Source organism: Drosophila kikkawai, chromosome 2L (genome assembly GCF_030179895.1).
Source record: "Drosophila kikkawai strain 14028-0561.14 chromosome 2L, DkikHiC1v2, whole genome shotgun sequence".
Taxonomy (NCBI): domain Eukaryota; kingdom Metazoa; phylum Arthropoda; class Insecta; order Diptera; family Drosophilidae; genus Drosophila; species Drosophila kikkawai.
In genome coordinates, this window is record NC_091728.1 from 12,761,194 (window position 1) to 12,779,128 (window position 17,935).

The following is a 17,935-nucleotide window of genomic DNA, read 5'->3' on the forward strand; positions in this document are numbered from 1 at the left end:
CTAGTTTTTTTAATGCCCTTAAAATAATGTAATAAATTATTTGAGGCAAAAACTTATAATTTTAAAAGTCTTAGTGATTTCTGTATTTGTATGATGATGATCTTGGACTCCTTTACTGGTTAAAAAAACACTAGGTTTTTATTTCTTATTTTCCTTTTCCTATGTCTTTCCAATTTTCCTTGAGTTGTGCGCACTTTGTTTGTCTATTTGCCCTTTTTGACTGTGTTCTTTCTCCATCAACTGCGTTTTTCTGTTTCCAATTTGTTGACAATATTCCCCAAATTTGGCCAACACAAATAAAAATCCTCCCCCAAAAGCAACAGCTTTAAGCGAGTGCCAGTGCCAGAGCTGCATGCAAAAGCCTTTAGAATGATTTTTCCCAAAAACAAATTTCTCCAACATTTCGATGGTTATTTGAATTTTCCTATAATTTTTCATTTGCTATCTAGTGGCGGAGCATCCCATACCCGAGGAGGATCGCAATTTGTCCCGCGAATCCGATGGCGAGAGACGCGTGGCCACGCCCACGGCCACGGAATCCCAATTGCCGTGGAAGCGGCAGGGCGACGAGTGTACGGATGCAGTGCAGCAGAACGAGTTCCCGGCCTGGGCCTCCAACAAGGAGTACTTGGCCTACAACTCGCCCAGTGCAACATTCCTAGGTAATGTATACATTCAATTACATTTCGAGCTAGGTTTTTCAGGCAGGAGTATTTAGAAGGGGGATTGGGAAAGAGGGAGTTGTTTTTCCTTCTACAAACACACAATAACAATTTCCGGCTGGTTATTGAGGGACTTGGGGCGCTCTCTCTTCTATGATTGTTCCTACCCATATTGAATATTCATGTCCTCAGTTGATTACTGTTGATTACCGGGTGGCTGCACAGAGAGAAAACATGAGAAAAATAGGGGTTTCTATAATAAGTTTTCTAAATAAATAAAATTATAATACAGTTTTTTTAAATGATAATATTCGTATAAAATAACTTTAGGAAGAGCTGAAATTAAGCCTTTTAATTCAGGGCTAAAACTAGGGAAATATATTGAGACGAAAAGTCCGAAATATCGAAAAATATATCGAATTAAATATCACAATATTAATTTGAAAAAAAAAATAGTAGTTTGTTATTTGTATTTTATATTTTCGAAATAATTAAAATTGTAAAATTATCGCACAAAAATCGCGGAGCAAACAGCCCGGTTTATATCAAAATATCGATTTTTCCGATAATCTCTAGTCAAACATAATTTATAAAAATGCTTTCTAAAATCTAGCTCTTTCTATCTTATAAAATTTGCATTTTTCTATAATTTAAATCAAGTTTTTCTCTGTGTAGCCTTAGTTTTGTATATATCGATCCGTCAGTATATATCCGTATCAGTGTATATATGGTTTACTCGTTTCCATTAAAAGCACTAAAGCGAAACAAAAATTTTAACACCAAACCGATGGCAAAAATTGCACCCCATTTCTATATTGTGTGTGTTTTTTGTGATTTCTTCTACGTTGATTTCGTTGTGATTTTTCCTTAACTTTTTTCCTTTTTCTTTCTCTTCTCCCCCGCATTGTTTTCCTTCGGTAACTGTTGCCCACACCACAACCACAACCACAAATCGACACCACTGTAAACGAACACCCTGTAAAAAAAAACACTTCAACTTCAACGACGAATCCAAATCCAAAAAATAAAGGTGGTATAAATAAGCCTAAACAGCCCAAGTCCGTCATAGGTCTCTTCCGGCGAGAGAGTTCCAGCTCCAAGGCCGGCAGCGTAGGCATCGGCAGTTCGGGAACCGTGGATGCCGGCAGCTCGGATGCCATGGTTGTGCCTCTGTCCACCGGACAACCGTCCGTTGTCCCATCGACTTCCTCCATGCACAATCCGCGTCTGGACAAGCGCTCCCAGTCAATTTCGTCGGGTTCGCTTGGCGCCGGACCCGGGGCCGGAGCTGGCAGCCACCAACTTGGTCCCGATGGCCACTCGGGACCGTTTCCGGTCACGGCCAGTCATCGTAGGAATGTGCGCAGGGGCTCCATGCTGGAGCTAAGCGGGTAAGCTTCTCTTTTTCCACCTGGTCAGACACCAATGAAAAAAAACTACACCTAATTGTCTGTGTCCATTGATTTTGTGCCCGGTATTCATCTAGTGTTTGGGGTTTTTTTATTTGTAACTGAAATGGGTCTTCAGCGAGGGTTTTTGTGAAATAATTTAATTAAATTTCAGATACCATTATTATTATTAAAAATATTAAAACATTTATAATATATTCAAAAAATGTATTATATACATAAAAACATAATAATATATTTTATATATTATTTAGACATTTTAGTTTTTAATAAAAATAATCAGTAAATGTCATGAAATGTAAATAAGCCACTTTTTTAACCTTCCTTTTCCATTAATGTTTAATAAATACCATTTTATAATCAGGATGAAATACTTAAACCCTATCTTTAAACCCATTTCAGTTCAAAATCACTTCCATTACATGCTTGTAAATATTAACAATAATTTACAATAGTAAAAAAACATAATAATACCGTTTTCTGTTTATGTTTTAATTTTTAACTCATTAGCTAAAACTAATTTTTTGTTTAGCGCCTCGTAGAATTATTAGAAAGTAGTTCAGAACACCATACAATAAATTGAAATGCCCTTGAAATAAATATTAAGTTATTTCAAACCAAAATTAGGTCTCTTTATATATTCATACATATATATTTATATATATTCTTTTTTTTGCATGAAACGCTTCAATGCAATTTACTATAATTTAGCTTAGGAGGTTTTCCAACAGTGTGATCTGGCTTTAAAATTCTCAGACGTCGAAAGAACAAACTTGTTTCCTCTATGGACTTTTCTTGACTTGCTTTAAATGAGATAAAAGACTTCCTTCCCTTTTGATGTGTACCATTATAACTTCCTTATCCTTCAAGCCCAAAACTTTTCCAAAAGAATTTTGGTTCTCAAAGTTTCCCGCTTTAATGTTGCTAATATCCACTTGAATCGTCTTTTGTTGCACCCTTTTCCGCCAAGTGAAACCTTGCTTAAATTTGCTTACAAATTGCTAAAGATTTTAAGTTAAATTAAAAACGACCATAAGTGTGCTTCAAAATATCACATTTTATTTGGCCTTCTTATATATGCTTTGTGGGTTTTTGCTGTCGTTTGAGCTTCTTCCGTCTGTGTCTTTTATTGTGATGATTATTTTACAGACTCATTGCAACTGGACGCAGGCCCAGTAGAATTTTGCAATTTAGTCCGGGAGCCACTAATTTACTAGAGTCAGCCAAGATCACAACTCCTTCTCCTCCACATCCTTCTACTTCTACTTCAACAACAACAACAACTACTACAGTAAAGACAGCCACCAAGAACAACAAGAACACCACCAACAACTCAACAGATACCACATCGGGCAGTGCGACTAACTCGACGCCCGCATCCCCAAGATCGGAGGATAGCGCCACCATCCAGTACTATCCAAAGTAAAAATCGAAAAAATGTCTTGAGTGCAATCCAAACCGGCCATTATATCGAATTTCGAACTCTGATAACTAAGAGACACTGCTAAACTAACACATATACTAGCGTACATATATTTACTCTGAATACTAACCACACGATCTTTATATATATATATAGTACATATATTGTATATAAAGCCACAGATCAGAGCATATCATTGTAGAGTAACGATCAGTATCAGTCCTTGTAGGTTTGAAAACTTTGCTAGCGATCTCCTTCTTCCTCATCTCAGCTGAAATTGGTATTTATCTCTCTTTAAACCTAATCGATTTCCGTGAAATTCTCTTGCAATTGGATTCAAGCTTCATTCGCACTCACTTAAATCACTGAGATTCGAACTGGCCTCCCACAAATTTTCACTGTATATATCTTTCAAATTAGGATGTTGTTTGATTGGTGATCTATTCAGTGCCAGGAACTCGCTACTATCATTCAAAAAGTTTAAAATTATGCTGGGCTGCTGAAAATGTTTCAGTTTTTGTTGCAATTTTATTCGTTTTGCATGTTTTTTAGGTATAAACGTTGTATAACAGTATTTGTATAACATTGTATAATTCGTGTATAACAGTTTTAAAATGCTAAAAACCCTTATGGAACAATTTTTTACCAAATTACGAGTCTTATGTTATATAACTGTTATACCACTGTTATATAATTCGTATTTAAACCCAAATCCATGTCTTACATCAATTTTATGTTTTGGATTGTCCTATATGTGCGTCTGTATATCTATGTAACCATTTTTTCTGCAATATTTCCATCCCTAAGAAATATTTAACCCAACCTGAAGCTAATGCAATGCAATTTCTAAAAACAATTAACAATAACCAACAAAAAAATTTACCTGCCGTGCTGTGTTTCTTTGTTTTGTGATTATATTCCCAATCAAATTCCAAAAAAGGAAAATAACAACCAAACCAAGGTCTAACTAATAACTGAATTTTGACTATTAATTGACCAGATTGATTCATTGGCAAACTATTTGACGAAAAATTATATATACTTTTAGCGGCGTCTCAATTGAATCTGATTAGCCAAATACCGAAACCGAAAACGAGCACAGAACCAGAGCACTTATTTAGCTAAGCAAAACACCCACTAAATGCACAAAAAAAACACACACAAAGTACACTCGCACACCACGCACACGCACACGCAAACTGTTATACAGTTAAGCACCTGTGATAACTTCCTTAGACACAAATTTCTATGTGTATCTTTAAATGGCTTTAAACACAAGAACTCCATATATGTGTAAGTATCAATCAGACAAAAAGTATCCTTTCAAAACGTGTGTGCCTGGGGTAGGCACAACTAACCATTGAATCAAGGATAATATAATAAGTAACGTGTATAACGTCATACGAATTTCTAGGACCTGGCCCAAGGCTCTTTTAAAATTGTGTTGAAAAGCAAGACTGGCGTTATCCATCTTATTTATTTATATTGTCTTTAACCGAACTCACACCTTTAAAACACTAATCTCCTGTGCTAATTGCTATTTATTATCTCTTGATTGTTTACTTTAAATAATGAAAATCCCAAGAGCGGACAACAAAGAAATTGTATTGTATTTAGGAAACAACAGAATTGTAGATAATGTAGAACTGTTATATATAAACTGTGCCTTAAACTCGTCTTCCCCTTTTATACGCTTACCCGTAAACTATTTATCCTCCATGTTTTTGCTCCATTTTAATTTGCCTATCGTAGTGCTTTAAAATAAATGTGATTCTTAAAATGTGCTTCGATTTACTATTTAACTTTACTTTTTCATAAATTAAGACCTAGCCGTAATTAGCCGTAGTCTCATGCTAACCATTAACCCTAATCTAGTCCCAGAACCCAACCGAATCATTAGCCAAAATTGATCGCAACTTTTGACATTAACTTTCTACGCCTTCTCTTCACATCATATTCCCTCCACCTTCAAACCACCGAACCACACTCCACACACAACATCAACAACATCGACACCGCCACGACCACCACCCACAGAGACACAATACCCGAGGAGTCGTCGTACCAGCACGGGCACTCCAAGTCCCTCTGCGAGCCGACGGACACGGACGACTGGGAGGGAGCACCCCTGTCCGTCGCCGCAGCCGGCGGTGCGGCCAACAGCGAGCGATTGATCCATAGTGGCCGAGAGCCGCTCCTGCCGCGTCCCTCCAATACGCCGCGTGCCCAGATCCGACGCATGAACGCCGGAGCGGTGGGCGGAGCAGCAGTGAGTTTGGCCGGAAGAAAGAATCAGGTGACCAAGGCGCTGTTGGATTACGAGGATTCTGAAACGGATTCGGAGGAGAACGACGATGACGATGACGAGGATGAGGACTTTGATTCATATGATGACGAGAACATTGTGGTCACCACCTTTACCACTCCAGCACCGAGCAGGAGGCCGGGCTCTAGTCCGGGATCGGAAGCAACCACCACCACGACTAGCATTCGGCTGACCCGCAACAACGACGAGAGCATCATTTGAGTATCGAGTACGGATGGCGACGTGGAAGAGGACGCCCTGGAGGAGCAAGAGGAGCCACCAAGGCCATCGACACGTTCGCGTCGAAGCCTGTTCCCCTACGAGATGTTCTACTAGCCCCCGGACACACATTTATATGATTAGTTAGTAAGCCCAAAGTTGACACACAAAAAGAAAGAGTTGCTAAATAGTTTACCAAGAAAAAAAGAGAAATGGTTTTAAAGAAAGCTTTATAATTAATTAATTAATTAATTAAAACCAAACCGGAAGAGTCAAAAAGCAGCTTAGTTTAGGCGGAAAATAGCGTGAAAATTGTATATAAAACCAAATATTATTGAAACACTAATTAATTTTTTTTCTTGAGTCGCTTTTAAACCTTTAACTTCCAGTTTTGTGTTTAGTATTTAGTCGCAAACAATTGTTAGTTATTCTTATGTACTACGTATATATATGCACTTGAATTATATATATAAAACGATTTAGTGATTACAGCTGATGTGTTCCAAAAAATATATAGCAAGCAAGTAAATTAATGAATTAACAAAAAGCATAGCCAAAGTTCATATTAAGCCAACGCACTAAAGTTGATTTCGTTGTTTGTTTTAGTTTAGGCCAAAAGTGTACTAAAATTTAGATCGCATTTTGACAATGTGTTGCTAAAAACAGTACTTACCAAGCGTACTTAGTTTGATAAAATAGTTAAAAGCGCAGAGTTTAGTTCAATTTTAGCTTTAGTTCATAAATTAGGATGCCCAACTTCAGATAACTATTAAAAGCAGGCTCAAAGGGGTCCCTGTCTCAAAGTAATTATTTTCTAAATAGCCGAAGAGTCAAAACTAAAATGAAAGTTTTTCCCAACTGAAACTGTGGCTAAAAAGTTAGCATTCATTGTCGTAGAAATAAACTTTAAATGCATTTGTAAAACATTATAATATATATATATTTTTTTTTTGTATTTAGAACAGTCACAGTTGAGGAAAACTTTCGCTGTGGAAAACCTTAAAATGTATACACAAACTAAAAGTAACTAAAAGCGAAGAAGGTAAATGAACAGAGTTATGTAATTTATAAATTATTTTTGTAAACATTTACGAACGATAAATAATATAAAATGTAACTTAACTGAAGGTGGAAATGTCAGACGGAGCGAGTGTGAGAGTGCATGACTAGGATTGAGCTAAACCAAAGCATAAAAGTAAAGATTAATATGCTCAAAACTAAAGAAAACCAAAGTAAAGTAAACACAAGATATAGATATAAATGCTGATGTAGATCTAAAGGCGCATTAGAAAACACGAAGCCAACTGGGAACACACACACACAGTAGCCAATAAAACCGGAAGAGCAAATAGTTTCTGGGATTCCTACCTACCTAAACAAAATATTTGCGGGGACAAACAACTAAAGAAAATCGTGGAAATACCTACCTACTACGATATATACAGTATATTTGTATTTTCTAAATATAATTTAACCATTCTAAACCTATGTCTTAAGTAGTTTATGTTCTATCCAAGAAATTGCCTTCTGAATATGCAAACCACAGAGATCAGTTCGAATTGGAACGCAGAAAATCCAAACCCCTTGGTTTCGTCTACTTATTTCGATCCGAAAGACAATAAACAGCTTCAGGAGACGCCACAACAAGCTCTTGGAAATTGTCATTTCAATAAAATCTAGAAAATCTAGAAAACTTTAAAAGGAAATATAAATCAGAGCTGTGTTACCATTATATGAGCAGTAGGTTCTCCCATATTAAATTGAATTATTCGCAATCTGTATTACACAAAAATTAAGCTGATTTCACAAAAACGGATTGTGGCCTAAACAATTTAAGTATTGGACAACGCTGTGGCTCATAAATAACTTACTTGCTTAGGTCCATAAAGAAACTAAAATTGAATTCAATTGATAAAACTAAATCGAACAAAAGTGTTTGCAATTTTCATACCGTAGGCCTTAAGTTGTGCATACTTCAAAAAATTGAATACAACAAATATTGATAGCGCAAAATAAAATTAAAACTAAAAACACAAGAGCTAAAAACAACACAAAAGAAAAACCCAAAAAGAAAGAAATTGTAAATTGTTAAACTGATTTTAAATATTAAATAAGAAAAAATTTTACTAAAAATACAAAATAAAAGGAAAAAAACGAAATAATTTAAAACTAGAGATTTTAGTAATTTGTGGTTGATTTTGGGGATCCAACACGTCTCTTCACCAGCAACAGGATATGTGTCGTTTCTTGGGCAACTGCCAGTCTGCCAGGACGCTCCTGCCCACCAAGCGATTGTCCTCATCCTGGAGCATGGACTGCGCCATCTGCTCGGTGCACTCGAAACGAAAATAGGCACAGCCCATCAACTGGCCATCGCTCCGCTTGCCTATGTGCACCGCCTGGATGGTGCCTTGGAGCTTTTCCTCGCCCGGCTCCTCCTGGTATCCCCGCCACTGGTGCCACAATCTTTGGATTCTATTGGCTTTTCTTTCGCTTAAATTTGGATGGGGATCTTGAGGAAACCTCTGGATTGTATTGGCATTTGGATTGGAATCTTGATCTTGCTGATGCTTGATTTCTAGGGACGGAATTTGTTGGGGAATCATATAGTAGGTATCAAGGGAAAATAAAAAGGGAAACTAACATCGGAAAGCCGAAATTTGTACAACAAATGTTCGATACATGTTATAACTTGGCTGTTTTTCAAAAATTTTGCATCATTTTTAGGATATATATTATTCCAGAATTTTGGTAAAAATTTTATGAAAATTGGACGACTATATCTTATAGCTGCCATAGGAACGATCGGAAAATGAATAGGAAAAAAATTATAACTTCGTTGTTTTTCAACATATTCTTATCTACTTTGAGATATAAGCTTTTTTATTATTTCAGAATTTTTGTAAAAATTTTATTAAAATCGGACAACTATGTATATCATACAGCTGCCGTATAAACGATCGGTAAATGTAGAGAAAATGTAAAGCTGGGAATGTAAAACTGTAACGGTCAAACTGTAAACATAATAAGTATAGGTAAAATATAATGAAACTCTGTTTTGTGAGTGTTTTCAGCATTTAAATTTATAATATAAACATCAAAACCAATCTGCAAGGGTATACAAACTTCGGCATGCCGAAGTTAGCTTCCTTTCTTGTTAATTTTAAAATAATCAAGAAGTTTTTTAATATAAAAAATCAGATTTTATAATACAAAATAATATTTTTCTAAGTGAAGGAACAGGGGAATCTTTCTAGATATGTCCGGAAGAAATCGAAGCAAAAAGAAGCAAAAATGGCCAAAAAATTTGATTTCTTAAAATTTTAAATTTGGTATGCAGTTTTTTTAAATTAATAAAAACTATCACAAAACTGTTTTCCGAATCAAAATTTATGCATTTTTGGCTTAGTTATGATATATTTTAATTGTTACCTGCAAGGGTATACAAACTTTGGCTGGCCAAAGTTAGCTTTCTTTCTTGTTTTTTTTAAGAGTTAAATAAATCTGCATACTGAATGAAAACTTTAAAAAGTCTACATTTTTGTTCATTTTTTAAAATTAAATTAAAAAAAAATTGCTTGTGGGAAAGGCTGGAAAGATTCGCCTTTTAATGCTGATTAAGAAAACATATTTATAGCGTCGGAAATGGCTTCTTTACTACTTCGTATGATATCGAAAATATCGTAAACTTTGATATATAGGATTTTTAAATATCTAAAGATATTAGAGAAATCTAATTTAATTTATTTTTCTTTTCAGCAAAAAGATATTTAATTTTTGTGCGCCTTTTTCCGACATATTGCACAAATATATCGTTATATATCGATTTTAAATCGACACTTTTTCAATATATTCATATTTTCTACCTTCCCTAATAAATAGTAAGTAAATATAGACACTTTTTTGTTTGAAGTTCAGTTTATACATTTATTGCACCAAATATGTGTAATTTGTTTATTTTTCATAATTTATTCTTTATTTTATTTACTTGTTCTTCTAATTATGGTTTGAAACTGATATATTTCAATATGCTTTAAGTTATTTTGTTAGTTTTTTTTTTGTTTTGTTAAAGAATTCACTTTGTTTCCTCGCCGAAGATGTGTCTTCCTTGTATATATAAGTAAATATATATTCATATATATATATATCGATGGTCACCATTTCGCGTTTAAAGTGAGTCTCTCTCAGTGTGTAAGGTGTGTGTTTGTGAGTGTGTGCTAATGCATTTGGGGTTTGGTTTCTCCTGGTAATTGTTCTTAAGCTTGGTTTTACATTAATTAACTTTCGTAACGATTAAACAAATACGCTTATATATGAGCGAGCATTATATGTAGGTGTATAATGTATGTGACTTTCGCTTTTCCTTTTCATCTAAAGAAATCGGTAGTACCTGCTCTACAAATATGCATGTATATAGTACTATATGTGGTATATGCTTAGTTTTTGTGGCTCATTAGTACATATATATGATAGAATCAATAATCAACCCAACATTAGCTACATAAATATGTGTGTTTTGTTAATGCTTTTAGAATTTCTCCGCTAAATAACGTTTTTTTTTTTTTGTTCGTTTTTTTTACTTTGGTTTCGTTTATAATAGAGCTATAGACGCATAAATAGTTGTGGTATGCAATAACAAGTTACGATTAAGTTAATCCATGTGGTAAGGTGATCGTTTTGGTTATTAGTTTTTAGTTGATAGGTTGTTTTTTGGTTTTGGTTGAAAGGCATTCGACAGTGTGTACGAAATAGCGTATAGAATATATATAATATGTGTGTGATTTTGTAACTAGCTTTAAACAGATTCGAACAGCATAACGTTGTCCCTATATCATATAATAAGTGACTATATCTTGGCTGTCTCTCTGTTTCAATCGAGCGCGCTTTATTTGTTTTTTGTACATACTCCTTATTTTTACAGATTCAGCTTGAAACTAGCGGCAAACAAGTTCTATATTCCTCAGTTATAAAGACACAATAGACATTAAATAAATACAATTATGGCAGTTGAGATAAGCGCTTAAATTAGACAGTAATCCGTAAAATCAATTAAATCAAGTCAAGTATTTAAGCCCATTAATATTATCAATACTGGTTGCCCCTCCTCCTTTCTCTCTCTCTCGAGTTTATACCTAATGTCCTCATAGTTTTCACACTAAGATATATGTATGTACGAGAATGGTCATCATATGCTTAATATTTAGTTAACAATAATTCATTTTCCTTGCCACTTGAAGTATATATACAGAGTTGCTATATTCGGATATTATTGGAAAACACAGAAAACCATCGTTATAGTTTTTTTCGATATATATGCGGCGTATTTTGGGGGAAAAAAACTGCTGAATATTTCGATTAACACATCTATTAGTACAACGAAATTGAAAATTGTCCTTTGATATCCTTATGTTGCTTGTATTTTTTTTTGTTTGAAATTTTCTTCAATATGCTGAGATTACTTTGTTTGTAAGCCCTTTAAAAATGTGACTCGGTTGTTTCGTTTGAACATGAGAGCAATGTTTGATTCTGTGAATGATCTCCGAGATCTCCTTACTAATTCTATTTAACAATTTTAAGGTATGTTCGAGCGAGAGCAAGTGGAAAACATTATACTGTCAGCCATTCAGCCACTAATTCCTTTGGTAGTTTTACGAATGATATATGAAGGATGCTGCCGATGCAGATGCTGATCTTAAGAGTTAACCCGATGCCCCGGGGGAGAATCGTTCGTGTAGATTTGTTTATATTAATATTCTTTAGATTTTTGTGTGTGCGAGCGGTGCCGCTTAGAGGCCAAAGCCGATGACTCGTTATACGTTTCCTGTTTAGAAAAGTAATTGAAATCGGTACAGCATTTAATTGGTTTATCTTTATATATACAAAAAAAATACGGGATATATAAATGTATAGACAGGCTAAATAAATACACAAAATTATTTAAAACTAGAGGGAGATTGGCTAAGCGAACACAAAAAATATATAAAGGTTACAGAAGCAAATAAACTTACAAATAAATCCCTTTTAAAAACTAAATAATCACACAATTAACAAGTAGATACACACATCTTGGAAGTATTGCAACAAAAATTCACACTAAACATAAGAGGGTATATCTTGGATAGCGACAAGGCATGGCTTATTCGAATAGCAAAAATCATAAAGATAATGATAGTAAATAGTAATGATAATCATTGCAATAATAATAATAATAATAATAATAATAGTGGTAATAATAATTGTGTTATATAGGGAATGTCTAGATTTAGAGAGCTTGGCTGATAGAGAGCTGGAACTGCAGTCATGGAGATTCACTGCTTGATGGTGCCATTAGGTTTCGCTGGCTTACCGGACGTCACAAACGGTCCCACATAGTTGCTGGGAAACAGGCCGGACAGGCCATTCAGCTCGCCGCGCCACCACTCCGGCTCGTCCCGACCCAGCACGCTGATGATGTCGTCCTTGTCGAACGATAGCTCGTCGTCGTTTTGTGCTTTGTACGGATAGAGGGCAATGACCTTGTCTGGAAGAGGAGTAGAAAATGTTTAAATGTTGAAATTTGTTAACAAATTTGTTAATAAATATGATAATGAATAGAGTATTCAGCGAATTTGTTCTCAAACGAACCTAGAAAATCATAAAAATAATTTGTATAAAAATACGCACCCAAGATCTGCTCGGTCATCTCGATGCGACTGCCCGAGACGGGCGTGTTGCGTCCACTGTTGCGGCCACCCTGCAGCACCTTGACGTAGGTGGCCGGGAACCAACCAATCTGGCGCCTTCGGCCCTTGGCCTGCAGCTCACCCTCCCACCAGCCGGAATCCGTCTTCTTGCGGATCATGATTAGCTGGCCACGTGTCAGCGAAAGCTGCTCAGTGCTGGTGGCCTCGTAAGGAGCAATCACCTGGGCAATCTCCGAACGCTTAGCCCGCATGCCCTGCAAGGTTATCACAAAAGAAGAGGAGAAAGAGAAGGGATCAATTGGATGATACAGCATGAAAGGAGGATCAACAGGTTGTGTCAACAACTATTTACGGGTGTCATGGAAGAGGTGCGTGACATGGGTCGGCTGTAGCTCTCGGCCGGCTCGCTGCTTTGTGTCTTGGACTGTGTATTGATCTGGGAAACTTCCGTGTCGAGGTCTTCGTGCGCTTCTTCCGCGCCAGTGCCAGTTCCAGAGCCTGGCTGATCATTAAGTTCCTGAACGGGCAACGGCTGGAACTGCTGCTGCTGTTGCTGCTGTTCATGCTGCTCAACGGGAGCAGCGGCGTAGGTGGCGTTGCCATTTAGCGTCGCCTCCTGAGTCAGTGCAAGTGTAACGATAACGGTGGCAAAAGCACAGCACATGAAAAGCATTGTATTAGTAGATGGACATGATGAAGGAAACAACGGTTAGAAACGACTCTGGGTTACTTGGGGTTACTTATTGGGGAGGCTGTGACCTAGGTCTGTATATATAGTATATAGATTTATGGGTCAAACTAATATAATTTACATAGGGCCTCACTTAAGCAAGTTTGCATTGGAAATTTTAGTTTAAAATCATAATTTTTTACCTTTTACATGTATATCCCCCCCCCCCTTAATTAACTGTACTGTTCTCTTTAATCAAAATATGTTACTTATTTCCGTAAAAATGAAAACCTAAACTAACATTTCCAATCCAAACAAGCTTAGCTTAATCTCAGGCTTTCTTCTGTCGGCCCTTTAAGAATATCTACTGTAAAGACCAAGGCCAGGTTATTAACTTTTCACTCACCTGTTCATAGGCATCGACCGCGGCAGCACTTGTGACTGCTGCTGCTGCTGCTGCTGTTGTGTTCGCCGTGCCCACATCCGCTTTTTGGACATAGTTCGAGGGGAACATGCCAGTGCGATTGCCAATTGTGCCCGTCCACCACTCGCCCTCCTTCTTGATGACCATCACCATTTCACCGGCGCCAAAGCTCAGGTCACCCTCCTCGGCAGACTCATAAGGATATGCGGCTATATAGTACTCCACATCACCGGCGGCAGTCAGATCGGCAGTTGGCTCTGCAGCAGCATTGATATTGTCATTGTAGGTGTCCGCCACCACCGATGCCACTTGGGCCACGACTTGCGGTTCAACGGCTGCAGCAATGGAGGTACCCACTTCACCCTCCAGTTTCTCCACATAGGATTCGGGGAACCAGCCGGTGTGGCCATTAATTTCGCCAGCCAACCATCCAGGCTCGGCATTCTGTTCCAATGGGACCAAGATGATGTCGCCTGGAACGAAGGTGATCTCCTCAGCGTTGCGAGCATTGAATTCGTAGACAGCTCGAAATTTGGCGAAACCCTCGGGCGCCGGTCCACTGAGATCTGCTGCGGGAGCAGTCACAGCACCGATATCGTTGCTCAGGCCGGCATAGGGATCCGCAGCGGCCGTTTCCGGTTCGCCCCAACCACTTGAGGCGCCCGTATCCCAGGCCGAGCTTGTGCTGGTCTCGTTTTTGCGATTGTACTTCAATTCCAGGACCGAAGTGCGCTCCACATCGTACTCCTTGTACAATTCCTCGCACTTGTTGAGCAGAGCGCAGAGTTCCGCCTTCAGCTCAGTCATTTGTATGTCGTTGGAGTTGATGTCCTCCTTCTTGGACTCGATCTCCTTGCCAATGTTTTCCACTTTGTCTTTAATTTGCTTGATGAGAAGCTAGAGAGGATTGGGGATTAAGGATATATAATTGAAGATTTTTCCCTTCCAGCTCACCTGCTTGTGTGCAAAGGCTGCATTCAGCTGCTCCTGCTGGGCATTCTCGCCGCCCATAGCCGCATTGCTGGCCTTGCTCTTGGCATCCCACTTGGCCCGCTCCTGGGTGAGCTGCAGCAGCTTAGCATTCTGCTCCTTGATGCGAGCCTTTAGCTGGGCCATCTCGCTCATGGAAGTGTCGCGCTGAGTGCGCATGCCATCGATGACGGTTTTTACATTGGTGACGCCAGCCCGGGTGTCGCAGATCTTCTGGGAAAGGTCCTTGATCTGAAGGAGAAAGACCATCAATAAAAATTCTAAATTTTAGTGGTTTAAATGCTTACCTTCTCATTAAGTGTGCTCAGTTCGACATTAAGCTGGGTATTGTGTGCCTTTTGCTTGAGGACACGCTCCTGTTCCCTTTGCTTCTGTGCATTCATTTCAGCAATTCTGGCCTGCTCCCATTCCTGCTGGCGCTGCTTTTCCAGTTCCCTAAGAAAAAAAAGAATAGTAATTGATAAATAATTAATAATTTCATTAATTGATTCAGCTTACTTTCTGGCCGCCTCCTTGGCCTCCAGTTCCCGCTTACGCTGCTCCTCCTTCTCCATCTCAATTTCCCGCTGACGCTGCAGCTGTCGCTCCAGCTCCTCCTGCTGCTTACGCTCGGCCTCCAAGCGTGCCTTTTCGCGCTTCTCTATCTCTTCACGCTCTTTGCGCTCTCGCTCTTCCCGCTCCTTGCGCTGCTGATCCTCCATGACCTTGCGCCTGCGATCCAGCTCCGCCTGACCCTTTACATAGTTCTCCTTTCGCTTGTCCTCGAAGGAAGCTGTGTAAAAATAAACTTATAAACCAAATTTCACAAAAATAAAAGCCTTCTAGAACTCACTTTGTCCTGGCAAACCGGCTGCCGGATCAGCATCTACGGCTCCCGCAACTCCGCCCTGCGAGGACACTGAGGCATGCCGGGAGGCAGGCTGCGAGCCAGGGCGCGACACCACTCCGGAAACTGAGCCCGGCCGCGACTTGATCTTGCGCAAGTTGGGCGGCACCCAGTCCTGGGGCAGAGTGACTGGTATCTTTTCCCCGCCCATGGCCTTCTCGCACAGGAACATGGCCAGAATGAACTCATCGCAGCTAAGCCGTCCATCGCCATCAATGTCGGATAGCGTCCAAATCTGGGCCAGCGTCACCTGGGGCAGCTTGCTCTGCACTAGTACTCCGCGGGCCTGGGCTCCGGTCAAGAAGCCCGAACGAGTGCGATCGTTGGCATTGAAGACCTGCGTGTATTTGCGCTTCTGAGCTGCTTGAACGGCCCAGTCGCCTCCTTGCCTGTAGGTGGGTATAAAAATGAAAGGGGATTTGTATTTTAAATTAAATTTTCTTGGTTTATCTCTTTGGCCCCTATTTTCTATAAATACTTATTTATCACTCCTTTTATCATCAGTTATTCTTATCTTCCTCAAAACTTAACGACCCTCTTTCTAACCCTTAAGCATTAAATTTGATAAATATTTTAAAGATAACAAACTTTACATATTAACAAGTGATATAGGCTTCACGATCGTATACTCAATTTCTGCTATCTTTAGTGTTTTTTAGAGGTATTTTAATAAAATTAAAAAAAGCCCAAGCCCTGTATTTCTCTGTCACAATTTCAGTTTAAGAAAGCGATAAGAGCTCATAAAAACCCCCATTACCTATAAAATACTCTAATATTAAGAAAAATAAGCAATTCCAGCAAAATTTGACCTACTTAAACCCACAGCTTCCCACGAAAAATGACTATCTACAAATTTACCCCCCAAATAAATAATATTTTTTAGCGGAAATCTTACAGAGATTCGATGGAGGGCGCTCGCTCCGAGACGGATGTATGGCGACTTGGTGGGTTGCTGGAGGGCGGCGTGGGACCAGCCGGCAACTTGGCTTCCACAACGCCCGGAGGCGAAATAACAGCCGCTGCCGCAATTGGAGGAGCCACCGCGGCCACCACTGGCGGAGGAGCTACCACTGGTGCCACGGCGGGCACAATTCCCTTGAGCGGATCCATCGGACTCATGGAACTGGTAGAGCCGCGTGGCGTCATAGAGGGCGTCTTCACTCCATCACCGCTGAGGGAGGCCAGCAGGCTGGGCGGCAGCACCTTGGGCACCTCCATGCCACGCAGCTTTAGGTTGATCAGCTTGCAGGCAATGCTGAACTCGTTGATATTCATCTTGCCATCGGAGTCGGTGTCCGCCAGAGCCCTAAATAGAACAAGCAAGCAGAACAGCGGCAAAGCGGATAAGTGAATGAGCATAACAACAAGCTCTTATCAGTCCGGAAAGACCCCGTGAGTCATCTGAGGAATACGTACCATATCTGGCCCAGGATTAGCGGCGGCAGCTGCGACTGCAGGAAGAATCCCTTGGCCTGGGCTCCGGTCACGAAGCCCGCCTGAGGCTGGAGCGCCTTAAACTGCTCCTGGTACTTGACCCGCTCCCGCTGGGTCACCGCCCACGCATCCACAGCCGGATTCATCGTTATCCTAGTTTTGCTAAGCTCCGCCTCCGCTTCCTCTGCCTCTTATCCGTATCCTTGCGTATGTACGTTCGAAAGTGGGCGCCTGTTTGCTGCCTGTGTGGGTGTTCGCTTCTCGCCTGCTTAGTGCGCTCTCTTCGGCCGCTGCTGCTGAGTACACATCAAATACATGCTCCGCGCGCTCTCTTCGCTCGCTCTCTTTGCCGCTCTCTTTACTACGACGACTCTGGCCTATTGAGTATCCGTTTTGGCTCCCAACCACCCCACGAAATTTTCACAATGGATTTTTATGGTCTACCTGCAAGGTAATGCAATTCGAAATTCGTAAATTAGCTGGCTGGAAACTCAAAAATGCAGCCAGAAGCACCAGCAATTCGTGTCAATTCGATCGTATCGTTTTTATTTTCGCCTCAGTAGGCGTTTTCACTCGTCGTGCCAGCCAACGACCGACGGCCACCCACAACTGATAAGCGATGCACCAACACGAACCGCACTGCTAGCGCGTCGGCCTCAGCATTATCTGCTAATTTGAATGGCTTTTCCGGCAGCTTACTTTGCATTGGAACACAAATTTTTGTATTTGCGTAAATTTTATTTCAATCAATAGTCGGTAGTGTGACCGGCCTGGGGAATGCAGAGAACGTCTCATCAGGGATGGCAATAATACAAATTTATCGATAAGTT

At 39.5% G+C, this 17,935-nt stretch overlaps 2 protein-coding genes across 24 annotated transcripts in view; one reads left to right on the forward strand and one right to left on the reverse strand.

Moving 5' to 3' along the window:
• The window catches only part of Nhe2 (Na[+]/H[+] hydrogen exchanger 2), a 31,085-nt gene extending 22,905 nt beyond the window's left edge, over positions 1-8,180 (forward strand). For 13 of the 22 annotated variants that reach the window (XM_070285605.1, XM_070285572.1, XM_070285731.1 and 10 more), the window contains 4 exons: positions 450-662; positions 1,693-2,053; positions 3,221-3,493; positions 5,532-8,180. In XM_070285605.1, the coding sequence (XP_070141706.1) occupies positions 450-662; positions 1,693-2,053; positions 3,221-3,493; positions 5,532-6,021 (1,337 nt within the window). In that variant the 3' untranslated portion in view covers positions 6,022-8,180. The other 9 variants (XM_041776197.2, XM_017176578.3, XM_041776199.2 and 6 more) reach the window with 2 other exon arrangements.
• Positions 8,181-8,183: 3 nt separating this feature from the next.
• Dap160 (dynamin associated protein 160) lies at positions 8,184-17,916 on the reverse strand. 2 transcript variants are annotated; one of them, XM_017176587.3, is made up of 12 exons: positions 17,805-17,916; positions 17,088-17,549; positions 16,567-16,977; positions 15,618-16,060; positions 15,284-15,557; positions 15,073-15,220; positions 14,750-15,016; positions 13,778-14,692; positions 13,054-13,317; positions 12,682-12,955; positions 12,365-12,538; positions 8,184-8,596 (listed from the first exon to the last, which is right to left on the reverse strand). In XM_017176587.3, exons 2-12 carry the CDS (start codon positions 17,249-17,251, stop codon positions 8,238-8,240), a joined length of 3,693 nt encoding a protein of 1,230 aa, XP_017032076.1. In that variant the 5' UTR covers positions 17,252-17,549; positions 17,805-17,916; the 3' UTR covers positions 8,184-8,237. The 2 variants fall into 2 exon arrangements, with proteins under 2 accessions (XP_017032076.1, XP_041631578.1); XM_041775644.2 differs by lacking the exon at positions 13,054-13,317.
• Positions 17,917-17,935: the final 19 nt, after the last annotated feature.